The sequence below is a fragment of the Dermochelys coriacea genome, chromosome 4 (genome assembly GCF_009764565.3).
Source record: "Dermochelys coriacea isolate rDerCor1 chromosome 4, rDerCor1.pri.v4, whole genome shotgun sequence".
NCBI classification, from domain to species: domain Eukaryota; kingdom Metazoa; phylum Chordata; order Testudines; family Dermochelyidae; genus Dermochelys; species Dermochelys coriacea.
The window spans coordinates 94,224,689-94,243,265 of record NC_050071.1 but is presented as its reverse complement, the minus strand read 5'-3'; the positions used below and the strand labels follow the sequence as shown (position 1 = coordinate 94,243,265).

The 18,577-nt window shown below is 40.0% G+C and overlaps 1 protein-coding gene across 16 annotated transcripts in view; it reads right to left on the bottom strand.

Moving 5' to 3' along the window:
• FRYL (FRY like transcription coactivator) overlaps positions 1–18,577 on the bottom strand; it is a 429,780-nt gene that overhangs the window by 43,376 nt on the left and 367,827 nt on the right. For all 16 annotated transcript variants that reach the window (XM_043513888.1, XM_043513887.1, XM_043513879.1 and 13 more), the window contains 2 exons: positions 14,007–14,210; positions 10,920–11,090 (listed from right to left, as the gene is read on the bottom strand). In XM_043513888.1, the coding sequence (XP_043369823.1) occupies positions 10,920–11,090; positions 14,007–14,210 (375 nt within the window). The remainder of the gene's footprint in view (positions 1–10,919; positions 11,091–14,006; positions 14,211–18,577) is intronic.

Genomic DNA, 18,577 nt, shown 5'->3' with positions numbered 1-18,577 from the left:
TGGGTGATGCAGATGCTGACAAGCACCAGGAGGAAAAACTGCACACGTACAGAGGTGAAGGGCAGGGAAAACCCTACCCAACAGGGTGAACGGCCCTTCTGGGCCCTGGAGGTCCGAGGGAAAAGATCTTGCCGGAGAGGAGAGACTGAACCGGGTGCCTGGTTTGTTGCCTCCATGCCTGGAGAGGCTACCACAGACTAAGACAGGTTTCAGAGTAGCAGCCATGTTAGTCTGTATTTGCAAAAAGAAAAGGAGTACTTGTGGTACCTTAGAGACTAACAAATTTATTTGAGCATAAGCTTTCGTGAGCTACAGCTCAAATTTGTTAGTACTAGTGCCACAAGTACTCTTTTTCTGTCCACAGACTAAGAGATTCCCTTCCGCTCCCCCTCCCTCATCCGGGAGGCCTGGAGGAACCCAGCTCAGGCAAGGTATGGACAGCAAGTCCGGGGTGTGGGGAAATTCTGAGGTAGAGGGGAATACCCTGGCCCACCAAGCGTGGAACCCACTGTGGCAGAGAAGGAGCTCTCTCAAACGGATAATGAAAACATGGTGGAATAGTACTCATAATTGGGACACCAGTATTGAATTGTCTGTGCTGTTCAGGAAAGACAGAAATAAAAATAAAGGTGGTCAAGTAGCATTGTATATTAATGATGAGGTAGACTGTAAAGAAATTAGAAGTGATGAATTGGTAAAACAGAATCTGTTGGGGTCCAAATTAGGGCTGTCGATTAATTGCAGCTAACTCACGCCATTAACTCAAAAAAGTTATTCACGATTAAAAAAATTAATAGTGATTAATCGCAGTTTTAATCACACTGTTAAACAATAGAATACCAATTGAAATTTATGAAATATCTTGGAAGTTTTTCTACATGTTCATATATCTTGTATTCTGTGTTGTAACTGAAATCAAAACGTATATTATTTTTATTACAAATATTTGCACTGTAAAAATGATAAACAAAAGACATAGTTTTCAGAGTGGTAGCCATGTTAGTCTGTAAAAACAACAAGGAGTCCTTGTGGCACCTTAGAGACTAACAAATTTATTTGGGCATAAGCAAGTGGGTTCTAGCCCACAAAAGCTTATGCCCAAATCATAATCATAGAATATCATGGTCGGAAGGGACCTCAGGAGGTCATCTTGTCCAAGCCCCTGCTCAAAGCAGGACCAATCCCCAACTAAATTATCCCAGCCAGGGCTTTGTAAAATAAATTTTTTAGTCTCTAAGGTGCCACAAGGACTCCTCGTTTTTTAAAAGAAATAGTATTTTTCAATTCATCACATACAAGTACTGTAGTGAAATCTTTGTCGTGAAAATGCAACTTACAAATGTAGATTTTTTTTTACATAACTGCACTCAAAACCAAAACGATATAAAACTTCAGAGCCTAAGTCCACTCAGTCCTACTTCTTGTTCAGCCAATCGCTACTAATAATGGTAGCGCCCATATATTTTTGGATGCAGTAACCAACAAATTTCTTCACCAAACAGTCACCAAAGCAAGAAGAGGTGATGCCCTTTTAGATTTAGTATTGGTAAGTAGCGAGGACTTCATAGAAGAACTGGTTGTAGAGGACAATCTTGATTCAAGTGACCATGAGTTAATTAAGTTTAAATTGGAAGGATAAACAAAAACAGGTCTGCAGCTAGGGTCCTTGATTTCAAAAGGCCAAAAACTTTTTAAAAAAATTAAAGGAATTAGTTAGGGAAGTGGACTGGACTGAAGAAGAACTCAAGGATCTGAATGTGAGTCTTGAAAGTAAAAATCAAAGTTGCAGAAACTATCTGAAGCCTACATCCCAAGCTAGGGGAAAAAAATCATAGGGAAGGGTTGCAGACCAAACTGGATGGAGAAGCATCTCAAACAGATTAAGAGAAAGCCTATTAGGAATGGAAGAAGGGATGGATTCAGCAAGGAAAACTACCTCTTTGAGGTCAAAAAGTGTAGAGAAAAAGTGAGAACTGTGAAAAGCCAGGCAGAGTTGGACCTTGCAAAGGAAAATAAAACTTATTCTAAAAGATTCTTTAGCCATATAAATAAAAAGAAAACCAGGAAAGAAGAAGAGGGACCACTAAACACTGAAGAGGGGTGGAGATTAAAGACAGTCTAGATATGGCCAAACACCTAAATGTATACATTGCCATAAATGAATACAGGCCCATTAGTTTGACCTCAGTTATATGCAAGGTTTTGGAACAAATTTTGAAAGACAGTAGTTAAGGATATAGAGGTAAATGGTAATTGGGATAAAATGCAACATGGTTTTACAAAAAGTAGATCATACCAGACCAACTTGATCTCTTTCTTTGAGAAGATAACCAATTTTCTAGATAAAGGAAATGTAGATTTAATCTACCTGGATCTCAGTAAAGCATTTGATAAAGATCCACATGGGAAATTATTAAATTGATGAAGATGGATATCAAAATCATTAAAGGGGAGACTGCAACAGGTTATGCAGAAAGGTGAACTGCCAGGTGGAGGGAGGTTACTAGTGGAATTCCTCAAGAACTGGTGCTGGGCCCAATTTTATTTAACATTTTCATTAGTGCCCTGGCCATAAAAAATGGGAGTGTGCTAACAAACTTTGCAGATGGCACAAAGTTGGGAGGCATTGCCAATATGTGGGAGAACTGGAATGTCATACAAGAAGATTTGGATGACCTTGAAAATCAGTGTAACAGAAACAGAATGAAATTTAATAGTGCAAAGTGCAAGGTCATGCACTTAGGGACTTACAACAAGAATTTTTGCTATACGCTGGGGACATATCAGTTGGAAGTGACAGAGTACGAGAAAGACCTGGGTATACTGGTCAATCACAGGATGACTATGAAATACCAATGTGATGCAGCCATGAAAAAGACTAATGCAATCCTGGGATGCATATCAGGTGAGGTATCGCCAGTAGAGATAGGGAAGTGTTATTGTCATTATACAAGGCACTGGTGAGATTTCATTTGGAATACTGTGTGCAATTCTCGTTCCCTATGTTTAAGAAAGATGAATTCAAACTGGAACAGGTGCAGAGAAGAGCTACTAGGATGATCAGAGGAATGGAGAATCTAACTTAGAAGAGGAGACTTAAGGATCTTGTCTTGCTTAGCCTAACAAAATGAAGGCTCAGGGGAGATATGATTGCTCTCTAGAAATACATCAGACGGATGAACACTAAGGAGGGAGAGGAGTTATCTAGGTTAAGGGCCAATCCTGGCACAAGAACAAATGGATATAAACTGGCCATAAGTAAGTTTAGGCATGAAATTAAATTAACCATCAGAGGAGTGAAGTTCTGGAACAGCTTTCCATGGGGAGTAGTGGGGCAAAAAAACCTACCGTATATACTCGTTCATAAGCCAAATATTTTTGGTAAAAAAGTGATGCATCAAAGAGCGGGGGTCAGCTTATAAACGATCTACACCAAAATTTGATGATTTTAAACTCTATGAAATCATTGAATTGAATATCTAATGCATTGTCATTTTGTTTACCTGGAGTGTCTGCAGGTATGGGCCCCTCAATTCCCTGTGGCTGCAGTTCGCCATTCCCAGCCAATGGGAGCTGCGGGAAGTGGTGTGCCACTTTCCGCAGCTCCCAATGAAAATGTTAATTGAGGGGCTCCGTGCCTATGAACACTCCAGGTAAACAAAACATCCCGACCTGCCAGCGACTTACCCTGACAGGTCGGGAGCCAAAGTTTGCCAGCCCCTGAAATATAGGGTTGGCTTATGAAAGGGTCATACAGTTTTTACTATTTTTACCTATCCATCTTGGGGGGGGCGGCTTATAAATGAACGGGGTAATGAATGACTATATATGGTAATTTGTTTCAAGACTGAGTTTGATAAGTTTATGGAGGGGATGGTGTGCTGAGATTGTCACAATGGCCCATGGTCCATCCACGACTAGAAACAAATATTTCTAAGGGTTGGAGATGGGAAACTAGATGGAAAGGGCTCTGAGTTATTACCGAGAATTTTTTCCCAGGTGTCTAAACTGTTCGATTGAGCCCACATGCTCAGGGTCTAAGGACTGCCATATTTGGGGTTGGGAAGGAATCTTCTTGGGGTTTTTTTGGCCTTCCCCTGCACCACAGGGCACAGGTCACTTTCTAGTTTGAACTACAGTAAATGGTGAATTCTCTGTAATTTTAAGTCTTTAAATCAAGATTTGAGGCAGAGGTTATGGGCCTATTACAGGAGTGGGTGGGTGATGTTCTGTGGCCTACAATGTGCAGGAGGTCAGATTAAATGATCATGAAGGTCCCTTCTGGCCTTAAAGTCTATGAGTCTTTGTGCATCCTGGACTCCTGGGGAATCCACGTGTCTTGCACTGTATGTTCATCCAGGCAGGCACCCCATCTTAACAAGGAGGCATCTGTGATAATTGGTGGAGGAGTAAAGGGGACTCCCCCCCACACACTTCATCCCTATCCTCCCACCAAGCTAGAGAAGCCCACACTGTGTGGGAGTGAGACAAGCTTATCCATATCTTGTTTGTCTGCCTGCTCTGTATACTAATCGAATCCAACCCTGTCAGGCAATGGAGATGAGTCTCATGAAGGGGATCACATTGTACAGGACACCATGTGATCTAAAAGGATGAGACATGAATGAACTGATGTCTCTGGGATCAGCCAGAGCTGACTGACAAGTCCCTCTATGGACTGGAATCTGTCCTTTGGCAGGTACACTTTGGTCCTGACAGAGTCCAGAGTCACTCTGACAAATTCTATAGTTTGTGCTGGAACTAAAATGGAGACTTTTATATGTTTACGCAGAGTCCCAGTGATAGAAGACTGAGCAGGAAAGTGGCTGCTGCCAATACCTCCTGCTGAGATTTCCCACATAAGTAGTGAGATGTCGAGGTAGGGAAAAACTGATATCTGAAGTAGGCTGCCACTACTGGGTGTATTTTTGTGAATACCCTTGTGCTGTAGCAAGGCCAAACGGGAACAGCTTATATTGATAATGGTTCAGGCCCACTGCAAACCTTAGAAACCTTATGTGTGAGGTGGATGTCTATATGGAAGTAGGCATATTGAGAGCTGCAAACCAGCTGCCTTTATTTCACTGGGGACAGGTTGATCATCCTGAAATTTGATTTGTGGATGAAGACATTTAGTTTTGAGAGTTCCAAAATGGGTCTCAATCCTTCCTTTTTCTTGGGGATGAGGAAATACTTTGGAGTAAAACCCTTTCCATAGATGTGGGGTAGGTATGCATTCCAGAGCCCCCTGTCAAAGGAGAGTGCCCACCTCTTAAATGAGTATCCTCCAATGAGAGTGGTCCCTGAAGAGAGATGGATAAGGAGCTTTTGGAGCAGATGGGGGAGAAATTCTATAGTATAGCTTGCATGGATGATGTTAAGCACCCATCTGTCTGTTATCTGCCAGGCTTGGTAGACTGGGTAGATGGCCACTAAATTGACTGCTGAGGTTCATAGTTGGTAAATGTGGCTTCAGGGTATGTTTGCTGCTCTTGAAAGTCTCATCAAAAGCATCTGTTAGTGCAGGTTGAGAAGGAATAAGAGGGGAAAATGTTGTTCTTGCTTTGCTGAGTCCTCTGCTACTTCCATGGAGATTCACAGCACTCCAGTGATAGAGGGCTAAAGTGTCAGTCTGTCATGTTTAGCTGTGGCCTGTGATATTTCCTCCTTGGTACTAGAGTGTAAATCCTCAATGAGCAGAGGGTCCCCTTGAATCTTTTAACAATCATAACAAATTATCTGTTTTCTCACTAAACAGATTGTTCCTTTCAAAAGGCAAATCTTCCACTGTAGATTGGATTTCTTTGGTGAACCCAGAGGAGCAAAGCCACCATGCTTGATGCATGACAACAGCTGTCGCCATAGACAGCTTGGCCATGTCTGATGCATTGAATGCAGCCTGGAGGGATGACCTGGTGATCAATTTTCCTTCCTCAATGAAAACTTGAAACTGAGTCCTATCTTCCTGTGGAAGTTTGTCTGTAAATTCTTCAAACACAGAACAGTTAATAAAGTTGTATTTGGAGATCAATGCGTGGCAGTTGGTTATATGGAATTGCAGGCTGGTTGAAATGAAGACATTCCTGTCCAGTAAGTCTAAATGTTTAGCATCCTTGTCAGATGGAGTGGATTGGGTTTGATGTTGTTTGCTCTTCTCTAAGGCAGCCTGGATGACTGAGTTCGGGACAGGGTGTGTAAATAAATATTCTGCTCCCTTGGATGTTACATAGTATTTCTTCTCTGTCCTCTTTAGAGTGGGAACACACATTGCTGGTTTATTCCAGACAACAGCAGTAGACTCCAGGCTAGGCCCCATCACTCTGTAAGATGTCTAAAAGTTTGTGAAGTCTTCTATACTGTCTCTCTACTGAGATCTGGAGAGTGTCGGCAACCCTCCTTAATAGATTCTAAAATTGCATGTGATCTCCAGATGGAGAAGATGAGGCCAGCACAATTGCCTCATCTGGGGAAGATGATGACATTCTTGTTGGAGCCAGTGGTTCCATTGTTTCCAGTTGCTCTTTCCTCCTCTATCAGTTTCTGAGGAAGTTCAGGTTCCTCTCTGTGATGGGAGGGATGGCGTGATTCCTGATGGGAACATACAGATTCTGGGTAATGCACATATAGATCCCGTTGCCCCCATAGGGCCAGTGAGATGAATCGAATGTTTGTTCGGATAGCATAGGGTACCACCAGTTCTGAGTTGGGGACCCTGATTTATGAGAGCAGGAGGGCAAGAGTCTGGATCCTCTATCTGGGCTAACCTCCTGCCTTTTGGGGGGAGAGGGGAGAACTCCCTCACATTGTCATCTGATTTGCCAGAGGAGGCGAAAGTAAATTCCAGTGCAGATGGTACCAGGGATCTTGGGATCCGCCTGCTGGTAGAAGGCATGAGAGAGTGGATTTCTCTCTCATGCCAATCCTGGACCAATGGTGTCAAGATCTCTCTTGAAAGGACTGGGTACAACAATATGTGTGTTTGTGTGTGTGTGGGGGTGGTCTCCGGATCTGGGTGGGCAACAATGTCCTCAGAGGCTGTATACTTATCTGCTGACTGAGGAGATGTCGTGTCTGCCTGGACCAGTGGAGTCAGTCTGGTGAGAAGTTTAACCGTCAGTGAAGGGAGTGCTTTGTGTTTATCCATCAACAGTGTTTTTCCGAGGATGATCCCACTGCTGCTGTGGCAGGTGCTGGTCTGGAGGCACTTTTATTCTTCGGAACTCAGGGGTCAATACCATATCCCTTTTGAGCACCTGAACTTCCTGTAATTGGGATCACTCAATTTGCATAGTGCTGGGGAAGAAGTTTTCCTCTTAGAAGAGAATCTGCAAGGGGCTCTCTTTCCTTTTGAAGAGTGTGCTTTTCACTCTCTTGTCCATGCAAGGAAGAGGAGTACTGATTTCTATTCTTTTCAGTCCATGAGTCCAAGGTCCCTCTACTAGGAACCATTCTTCTTGGCACCTCTGACCACTGTACAGGTGGCTCTGCCCAGCGTGGGTCAGATTGGGGCCTCATGGACCCATCTGTTGACTAATGTATACTGGTGTGTGTGTGTGTGTGTGTGTGTATTTATAGTTAATAATATGTATTATTTGCATATGTTTATATATTTAGGCTATATAACTGCTATAATACTTATACTTAGTATGTATTAAGTATAAATATTATAGCAATTATATATCCTAAATTGGCCTGTTCCTTTTCTATAATCCTGTTCTCTTATGCTAAGTATCCAATAAACCAAAATTTACTTCAGCAAATGCAAGAAGTTAAATAAATAGGGAAACTGTCAGGATTAGGACAGATCATTGTTTTACCATAACAGGTAGGGAGTTATTCTCACAGACCAGTATCTGGAATGTCTCAAAGGAAAGGGATAAGAAATACGAGTGTTCTACCCTGGTACAAACACAGGATGTACCTTCATGCCCCTTAGTACCTGAAATACATGTGTTCAGGACAGTGATGTGGTGTATATCATGATACCAGAAAAACAAGGTAGAAATCTAGTGATGTACACAGTACCCTTTTTTTTTGTAAACAGGTTGAGTAAAAAAGATGGTTTTGGGTGTGTAACTTTGGGGGCACACCTTCTATGTAAGGTGAATGTAACAATGCTGCATGAGATGGCTTCCCAGAGACTGGCATTGTATTGAACCTTTTTTCCTGTACTATATTATTGGCTTTTAGTAATAAATCTGATGGATATTGATTATTTGGTCCCTTAAATAGATTTCATATAAAAAAAAGTGTGATCAAGCAAATATCCCCAGTTTTTCCACACAATCCATAAAAAACTTTCAAGGCTGATATTCGCGTGCTTGGCGAGTTCAGCAGGGGAATGATTGGCAAATACTGCACCTCAAAGGAAAGTGAGCTGCTTCAATGCAACAGAGGCACCTTGGATGGTCATTGCTGACTGGGAAGACCCATATGCAGGAAACACAATTCTTAAACCCTGGAATCTTGGGCACAATAGTCACCCCATGCAGGGTGCGTATCTGTGTCTCTCATGAGTACTAACTTTAATGATCAGAACTAAGAACTAGCTTAGTATTTAAAACTAACAATATATTTACAATATTTACAGAAACCGTTGAAGAGATACACTCCATAAACACTGAGAAAGTTCCATCTCAGACGACACAGTGGTAGAAAGGAAATACAGGGGTGGTTAGTCTGCACCACCCCTTATGCCCTTAGTTTGAAGCATGAGGAGAGGAAGGGCACAGGCACGGACCAACAGACACTGCTAGCAAAAATCTTCCCGTCTCAGAAGCATAGCGCGCATGCATGCCCACAGTGGAATACAGGTATGAACCAGCATTCAAAGAAGAATTTCAAGTTTCCTACAGGGTAAAAGAAAAGGAGTACTTGTGGCACCTTGGAGACTAACAAATTTATTTGAGCATAAGATTTCGTGAGCTACAGCTCACTTCATCAGATGCATTCCGATGAAGTGAGCTGTAGCTCACGAAAGCTTATGCTCAAATAAATTTGTTAGTCTCCAAGGTGCCACAAGTACTCCTTTTCTTTTTGCGAATACAGACTAACACGGCTGCTACTCTGAAACCTTACAGGGTAATGCAAACAATGGAGCCGTTGACAGGTTTTCTTTAGATGAATTTGTATGACTTTGAAACACAAATGTAGCATTTTAAGTTGTGTCTTACTAGTATCAAATCACTGGCTGTTGAGAGGGGCCCTTACGTATAAATTCCAGTGTTTCCATTTTATTTTCTATCAGGACTAGCACAAATGATATAAATTAAACAAGTTGTGATAAAGTTTTAGGCTCCAGACCTAGAACTGGCTCATCATGGGTGGACCTTTGTTCTCCCAAGGAGCCCCACTGGCCTCAATGGGACTCATGTGGGTGGGTATCTACCTGCCTGGATCCACTTGAAAAACAGGGGCATTAATATGCTGGATTGGGAATTAGTCATACACCTTCAGCTATAACAGCAATACAAGCTGTTCATCTAACTGATCTCTCCACCAATGAAGGGAAAGCTCATCCAGCCAAGCAGCTGTGATGTCAAGCTTTCCACTGGGCAGTGCAAGATTGCTGAACTTGTCTTACAACTCAGTTTACACTCCATGTATCCATTCAGGGTTCTAATAAAAAATAGTTTTAGACTTGAATAAAAGGATATTTCTTTTGGTAGGTGTTTTCAATATATGTCTATGTTTACATGTATATGTGTATATATATATGTATATGTAATATATGTTTACAATATATGTCTTTTAATCAAAGTGTTGGGGTTGGTGAGACGAACACAGTAAACAAAAGTAAGGGCTAAAGAAAGAAGTAAGAAAAAGAAAAATAAGCTGCGGCTGAGACTGGACCAGAAATGGAGACCAAGGAAGCAGAGGTCCCTGCTCTGGTGAATCTTGTTCCAGGAAGACGTAGATCCACTGAGCCAGGATTTACTTTCCTTCACTATAGTGCCTCTCTGTCTCACATCTAGCTTGGTATGGTGGAGAGATTAGTACTGCTCCAAGAATATATAGCTCCCTCACTCCCCGTTAACCAAATACTATATTGGGAGAGTTTACTTTTCCCTAAGAGCTGACAGAATTTGATTTTGTTTTTTAAACAAGCAATAAATAATCCAGTGCTTTTCCAATTATAATGGAATTGAAAATTACCCTGGTAATCTTTACTAGACCTAGAAATTACAAAAGGCAGCCTAAAACAAGTCAAGTTCACTTTCCAGTCAAATAAAACCTCGATATATGAAGTTTTCATCTAAAGATATTAGGTAATGTAGAAACAGTAGCAAGTGAACTAGTTTTGTTTTAAAATGAATTTTGTTATTTTAAAACTATTCAAAGGATTTTTAAAAACATCTTAAATCAACCAAGAAACTAAAATACTCACAGATTTCTGGGCGGCTATTAGCTGGAATCTGGCTTACTCCACAGGCCTTTCAAAAAAATATACCACTAGAATTCTGAGATCCTTTTTAAAGGCTTATTTGATTGAATCAACTACTAACACAGCTGACCTGAGGTTTTAATCCCAATCCATAGCACCAAATCACATAAACCCAAAGAAAGCAAAAAAGCAAAATGTTTTTAAAAGAAAATATTGCTACAGAAAGATTTTCACCATACCCAGGAAAAGCATCTCTCACACAAGCCTATTGTTATTCTTCACCACAAAATGCTCATTAATAATACGTTAAGAATATTTTTAACCTGTGGTAAATTTCCTGAGTCCATCATAAGAGATTTTCATTCCCAGGAGAAATTTTATATTCAATAAGAAAGGCCAACAGGTTAAAAATATTAAAGATAAATCAAATAATCAGTTTAACAGATGAAAATTCTGTTGAAAAGAAAGCAAAAGCTGCTATGCAGTGCTAGAAAGAGCCCAAATCAGTCATGCACCAGCCCACATTTCTCCCCACCTCAGGCAGCTGGTTGCTAGAGTTATCTAGAGGCGAAGCCTCCAAACTTGGGGTCTCAGCTCTGATTTGAAGCACCTCTTCTGTTCCCACACTGCTAGTGGAGTCTTGAGACTGCAATAATGAACTTGCACGATCTGATATTGTTTCATCTATAGCAGAATCACTGTTTAACTAAGAGAGAAAAAAAAAACAAATGTGAAATATTTCAGTGGTTGACTGGAACCATATAAGCTAAAGACAACAAGAAATTAACTGAAGTTTGTTTGAAAATAGTTTGCTTCAATCAAATAAGTATTAATGTTTATCTGCACATCACAAAAAAAACCACCATATATTAATAAAGTACTCTACATTGCTACTCAGACCATTATGTGCATGTCTCCAACATTTAACTTTCCTTCAAAGGGAGTTTAAAGGTCATTTTTGGTACACAGAAAATGTTCTCTATTTTGTTAATAAAGATTTTTTTGTGCTTCTGAAAGATGTTAGATTGAAATTCTTTGGCATGGGCAGTGATAGTGCAAGCTTTTGCATAAATGTGCCTCACCTATGACTACCTCTAAGGATTTGTTTCTTTTTTGAGTCTATAATCTCTAATTTCCATTTTTGTACGGTAACAAGGTGTCTTTATTTCCTCTTTTTGAATAGGTGTCCTAAAAGGAGGAAGGTAATTAAGGAGGATGGTAGTACAGAAGATTTTTTCCAGCCAATGTCACTGTAACACCACAGTGATGTAAAGAGTAGGTTCCCTCTCTCTTCCCAACCAGTGTTACTGCTTTTGAGGCAGTTCAACTAGCTAGACACAGACCACTAATACAATTCTAATAGTTACACTAAGAACAATTTTTGCAGCAATCCAAATTATTTAAATTTTATTAATATAAAGTTGGATTTGTTTTCATTGGTGATACTAATATAAGGGCATCACATATTCCAGAATCTTTATTAAAGGGTCAAGTTATTTGATAAGTATAATTCGTATTGCATTTCTTGGCCAAATTTGTTCCCCACTATACGGTCTAAATACATTTCATATACCTCTTATACATCCTTCAGATATATCACTTCATCTGTGTCAAATAGAAAGGTCACAGGAACTCTGACAACACCATAGGACCTAGAATATACTATGCATACCGTGGGTATGCCCACACTGCACTTAAACACCCATGGCTCAACTGTGTCAGTTGACTTGGGTTGTGTAGCTCAGGTTGTGAGGCTGTAAAATTGTGGTGTAGACATTTGGGCTCAGGCTGGCGCCGCGGCTCTAGGTCCCAGGTCCCCGTCAGGTCCCAGATCTCAGGCTCCAGCGCATGCCTGAATGTCTACACCACAATTTTATAGCCCTGCAGCCTGAACCAGCTGACACGAGCCAGCTAATACAAGCCAGCTGCAGGTGTTTAAGTGCAGTGTAGACATATTCTATATGAAGAATATAGGGTAATATACTGTTTTAAAATAAAAGTTTTAATTTTTCCTGGTATCTGCAGAACTAACCAAAATCATATTAGAAAAATATTGACATTATCTCCTAAATTCTTTTAATTATCTAAGCTTTTATGTTGTTTCTTGTGAAATAGAAATTTTCTGAAGATTAAGAAAACCAAAATTTTTTCTTTTACCTCAGCTACAGTGATGATAAAGTCTTCCTATTGACATAATGACGCCAAAAAAAGCTAATTTAAATGGGGTGCTAATCAGGATAATTTAGATAGTTCTTTGCTACCTATGAATAGCTATGTTTGATTTCTGGCTCTTTTTACAGTTTTTTTTTGTTTTTTTTTTAAAAAAACATAGTTAATGGTAAAGTGATTATTTCTGTGCTACCATTTTATGTATACATGATCAATTTAGTGGGGTTTTTTTTTTATTTGGGGAGGGGTAGAGTAGACAATTTTTTGTAATAATGAGAAATCTTGTAATACTTAAATGTTTACTTGGATTAAAATTACTGTAATTTTATTAAAAGAATAAATAAAAATAAAAAGTTGTTTTGATTCCACACCCACTCAATCCTTTGTTTCTCTGCCAAGGATGAAAATTTAGTGCCAATTAAGATTGTGGTTTTTGTGACGTGGATACCTGTTCCCAAAACTGTACCAAGACCTTGAAATTTGTACTACCGAACAAGAGGGAGAAGGCTTTATATCCCATTACAAAGTCCCTAAGTTATCCTATCTCCAAAGGTATAGTTTACGTCTTAACCTATTTTCAAAATGTAAAAATGAAAGATGATCTTAGGTGGTATATCAACACCTAACTGCAAGGGAAGAAGATCATAACAGGAAGATCATTCTTTTCCTACAAGAAAAACTACTACTGACAACCAATGTTTGTTTTCACATTACAAAATCATCTAGAATATCGTCATAGATTTCTCTAGTATGAATATTTAGACCTGCAAAAGCTGCACTGGAGAAAATTTAATTTAATCCTGTGATAATTTATACAAATGAGACATAAATAGGAAGTAGTATTGCATTAGTCTATTTTATATAGTATATAATGAATGAGAATGGAACAGATTAGCAATTTTAAAAGTGGAACACTAACAGAAGTCCTATAAGACCTGTGGCTGTTTTATTTATTTTTGCACTTCAATTATTTCAGATTGCAAATGAGGAATCCAAGATTTCTTTTGTCAAAAACTACAAAAACATAGATCTTATATTTAAACAAGAATAACCTTTATAATGTTTTTAAAAAATTGTACTACATATTTAATGAGAATTGATGGAAGAAAGAACACTGCACTGGAACCTCAACAGTAATGTATCTACTGCCGATAAAAGAGCTCTTTTGCTGAGTTGAGATTGTGAACTCACTTCACAGGCTTCAGAAATGCCTCCCCAAAAGCTGAACTGCACTAGTGCAGCTGCATCCAAGGCTTTCTGCGACTGTGGGTGGAAGGTTTGAGCAGTATTTGCCTCTAAAAGATGCAGGTGAATATTTAAGTTTGCAGCTGTCAGTTTTTATAACAATGGCATGAAAAATGTTCTCTGAAAAGATCCGTTGATAGACTCATTTAACTAAAGCTTAAATAAACTTGGGTTATAAATTGATTCTTTTCACAGAAGAATGACTTACCATCTGTGATCTGGATAATATCTGACTTGCAGTCAGTGCTGCTTCCTCTTCTGAGGATTCATCAGTATCCTCCTGATTGGTCAAGTTCAAGCTGGGTGTGCTACCAGAATACTGACATTCTTGAAGGGATGGTGTGTCTCCCTTGTCAATACTGTCGAGTGAACGCCTACGGACTCCCCAGTTGAAGTTGTCCATACTTTCACCCTGTAAAAAAAATTAAATCAAAAGGAAGTTTATGCTAAATATCTTAAATATATAATAATGAAATGATCACACCAAGACAACACAGAAGACACAGGAATATTGAATGCACTGTGAACAGAGTTTCAATCAGCCCTTCAATTTTATTGTAATTTTAAATACATTAAGTGATATTTTTACTTTAAAAGATTAAGATATATGGCAAATGATCTGCAATTCGCATAAAATGAAGTATGATTCTCAAATTTCTCTTGGATATCTTGTATTGGGATCTCACTAAATATGTTGTCTACAATCATATCTGTACCAATATTACATGTATCTGACTACAAAGCACAGATTAACACACCACAGACAACAACAGATTAAACAAGCCACTGCACCAGGCTGCAACTTACCTGCAGCTCCTGGTTAGCAAAAAGGAAAACACACATAATTAGAAAGAACGAGGACAAACACTTAAGATACACTATAACCAGGGGAAAAGATTCTATTATGTATGATTTGCCAACTGTAGAAGACTGATTCAAGCTCTGGAAAAAGCTTTAGTCAAAAAAGCTAAAAAAAATTTAACTTCTCTTTTCATGTAAAATTGGTTATGAAAAAAGTTATGAGACAAAACACTTAAAACGACATGTCTATGGTACATTTTCCTTGGTGTAACATGTAAAACAACTGTTTAAACAAGCAGTGAATGAAATTCCTTGAACCTCAACACAGATGAAATCTTAAATTGACTTTAACTGTCCACATTCAGTTGACAAAACATATGAAGTCATAATTATACTCATATTGGAGGAAAACTTTGACATATTTTTAACTAGACATCCTGAAAGATATTAAGTACTTTTCAATATCAATATTTATGAAGAGATCCCTAAACACCAACGTATGGATCCTCCCTTTTCTCATTTTCCAATTGACATATGAAGGATGGTATGTGGTTTTGAGTGAAATCTATATTTTAGTCACCACTTTTTCATTCTAAGTGGACAGGTAAGATCTTTGGCTTCTTCTAGGGCCTTTATCAATCCCTCAATGATATAGCCAATAGGATTCCTTAAGAATGGTTCTCTCAACCAGCCCACAGATCTAGTCGCCTCAAACTTGACAATACCAATTCCCAAGTTACCCCAGCAAACGGTTGTCTCTCATGGAGATTCAAAATGTTATCAGTATGCAAACATGCATATTTTCCAACTTTTTCTCAGTGATTTTGTTTGCTCCAGAGAAGCGGACAGAGTATTTGCATGCAAATGTAAATGAAGAGCTAGGGATTAAAGCACTGAAAACATCCTTAAACTAATCTATTTTTTCCTTAGATTATTAGTATTACTAACATTTAAGTATTAGCAAAAAAGCATGCAGTATATTTTAATATAAATTCTAATATAAATTACTATATTTCCATTATGTCACATATAAAAGTGATGTCCTAAACTTAAAAATTTTGTATTTTTGTCAGTTAACTTGCCATATAATATATTGGTAACAGGCAGTGCGCAATTTGACATAGGGCTGGGTGAACTGGTTGAGCTAGCATAAGAACTGGCTGTACCTCAGCCTGATCTATTAAAATTGACATTGAACCACATTTTGAAGTTCAAGAAAAGCAATATGTATGCTGCCCACAAACCCTTCTGTTTTTTAGATGTTAAAATTGTAGGGCCTGAAATTGTGTCCGCTTTTCTATTGGGTCTTAATGCTTTTGAATCTACCTCTTCTCAACTGTTCACTTATTCTCAGTTAATTTAGGGGACCAGATATAGGACAAAGGAAGGAATCCCTGTTGAGGTTACAGGGACAAACCATCCCGATGAGTCGAAAGAATAGTAAATATGGCAGGCGACCAGCTTGGCTTAATGGTGAAATCCTAGCGGATCTTAAACATAAAAAAGAAGCTTACAAGAAGTGGAAGCTTGGACATATGACCAGGGAAGAGTATAAAAATATTGCTCGGGCATGTAGGAAAGATATCAGGAGGGCCAAATCGCACCTGGAGCTGCAGCTAGCAAGAGATGTCAAGAGTAACAAGAAGGGTTTCTTCAGGTATGTTGGCAACAAGAAGAAAGCCAAGGAAAGTGTGGGCCCCTTACTGAATGAGGGAGGCAAGCTAGTGACAGAGGATGTGGAAAAAGCTAATGTACTCAATGCTTTTTTTGCCTCTGTTTTCACTAACAAGGTCAGCTCCCAGACTGCTGTGCTGGGCAACACAAAATGGGGAAGAGATGGCCAGCCCTCTGTAGAGATAGAGGTGGTTAGGGACTATTTAGAAAAGCTGGACGTGCACAAGTCCATGGGGCCGGACGAATTGCATCCGAGAGTGCTGAAGGAATTGGCGGCTGTGATTGCAGAGCCCTTGGCCATTATCTTTGAAAACTCGTGGCGAACGGGGGAAGTCCCGGATGACTGGAAAAAGGCTAATGTAGTGCCCATCTTTAAAAAAGGGAAGAAGGAGGATCCTGGGAACTACAGGCCGGTCAGCCTAACCTCAGTCCCTGGAAAAATCATGGAGCAGGTCCTCAAAGAATCAATCCTGAAGCACTTAGAGGAGAGGAAAGTGATCAGGAACAGTCAGCATGGATTCACCAAGGGAAGGTCATGCCTGACTAATCTAATCGCCTTTTATGATGAGATTACTGGTTCTGTGGATGAAGGGAAAGCAGTGGATGTATTGTTTCTTGACTTTAGCAAAGCTTTTGACACGGTCTCCCACAGCATTCTTGTCAGCAAGTTAAGGAAGTATGGGCTGGATGAATGCACTATAAGGTGGGTAGAAAGCTGGCTAGATTGTCGGGCTCAACGGGTAGTGATCAATGGCTCCATGTCTAGTTGGCAGCCGGTGTCAAGTGGAGTGCCCCAGGGGTCGGTCCTGGGGCCCGTTTTGTTCAATATCTTCATAAATGATCTGGAGGATGGTGTGGATTGCACTCTCAGCAAATTTGCGGATGATACTAAACTGGGAGGAGTGGTAGATACGCTGGAGGGGAGGGATAGGATACAGAAGGACCTAGACAAATTGGAGGATTGGGCCAAAAGAAATCTAATGAGGTTCAATAAGGATAAATGCAGGGTCCTGCACTTAGGATGGAAGAATCCAATGCACCGCTACAGACTAGGGACCGAATGGCTCGGCAGCAGTTCTGCGGAAAAGGACCTAGGGGTGACAGTGGACGAGAAGCTGGATATGAGTCAGCAGTGTGCCCTTGTTGCCAAGAAGGCCAATGGCATTTTGGGTTGTATAAGTAGGGGCATAGCGAGCAGATCGAGGGACGTGATCGTTCCCCTCTATTCGACACTGGTGAGGCCTCATCTGGAGTACTGTGTCCAGTTTTGGGCCCCACACTACAGGAAGGATGTGGATAAATTGGAAAGAGTACAACGAAGGGCAACAAAAATGATTAGGGGTCTAGAGCACATGACTTATGAGGAGAGGCTGAGGGAGCTGGGATTGTTTAGTCTGCAGAAGAGAAGAATGAGGGGGGATTTGATAGCTGCTTTCAACTACCTGAAAGGGGGTTTCAAAGAGGATGGCTCTAGACTGTTCTCAATGGTAGCAGATGACAGAACGAGGAGTAATGGTCTCAAGTTGCAATGGGGGAGGTTTAGATTGGATATTAGGAAAAACTTTTTCACTAAGAGGGTGGTGAAACACTGGAATGCGTTACCTAGGGAGGTGGTAGAATCTCCTTCCTTAGAGGTTTTTAAGGTCAGGCTTGACAAAGCCCTAGCTGGGATGATTTAACTGGGACTTGGTCCTGCTTTGAGCAGGGGGTTGGACTAGATGACCTTCTGGGGTCCCTTCCAACCCTGATATTCTATGATTCTATGATTCTATGAAAAGGGAAGGCCACAGAATACCAGAGACCTGGTTGGTGTGTGTGGGCATACGTGTACTGGACAAGTAATTTGCCCCAGGGACACGCGAATCAGCAGAAGGGAGAGATGTAAGGCGCTGGAGGCCTCCAGGGAAGGGAGAAGAAATCACAAAAAAAGAGATCAGGAGCCTGCAAAGAGGGATAGAGAAATCAGGGATGCAAAGAGAGAGCATCTCAAAGTTCAGATGAATATCTAGGTTTTTTTGTACTCATCTGAATCTAAAAACCTTCCAAGGTTTTCCTATTATTAATTTAATATTTTGTAGGTACTATAATAACGAGATGTAACAAGGGTGAATTACAGACAGTATTGATTTCTTTTTTTCACTTCCACTCCCTTCTTTTGGGGGTCAGTTTAAGACCTTTAAATTATGTTGTTTGCATACAATGCCTAACACAAAGGTACCATGATCCACAGTTGGGGTCTGGAGGCTCTACCACAATACAAAAAATAAACAAATAATAATAATAATAATAATAATAATTCATATT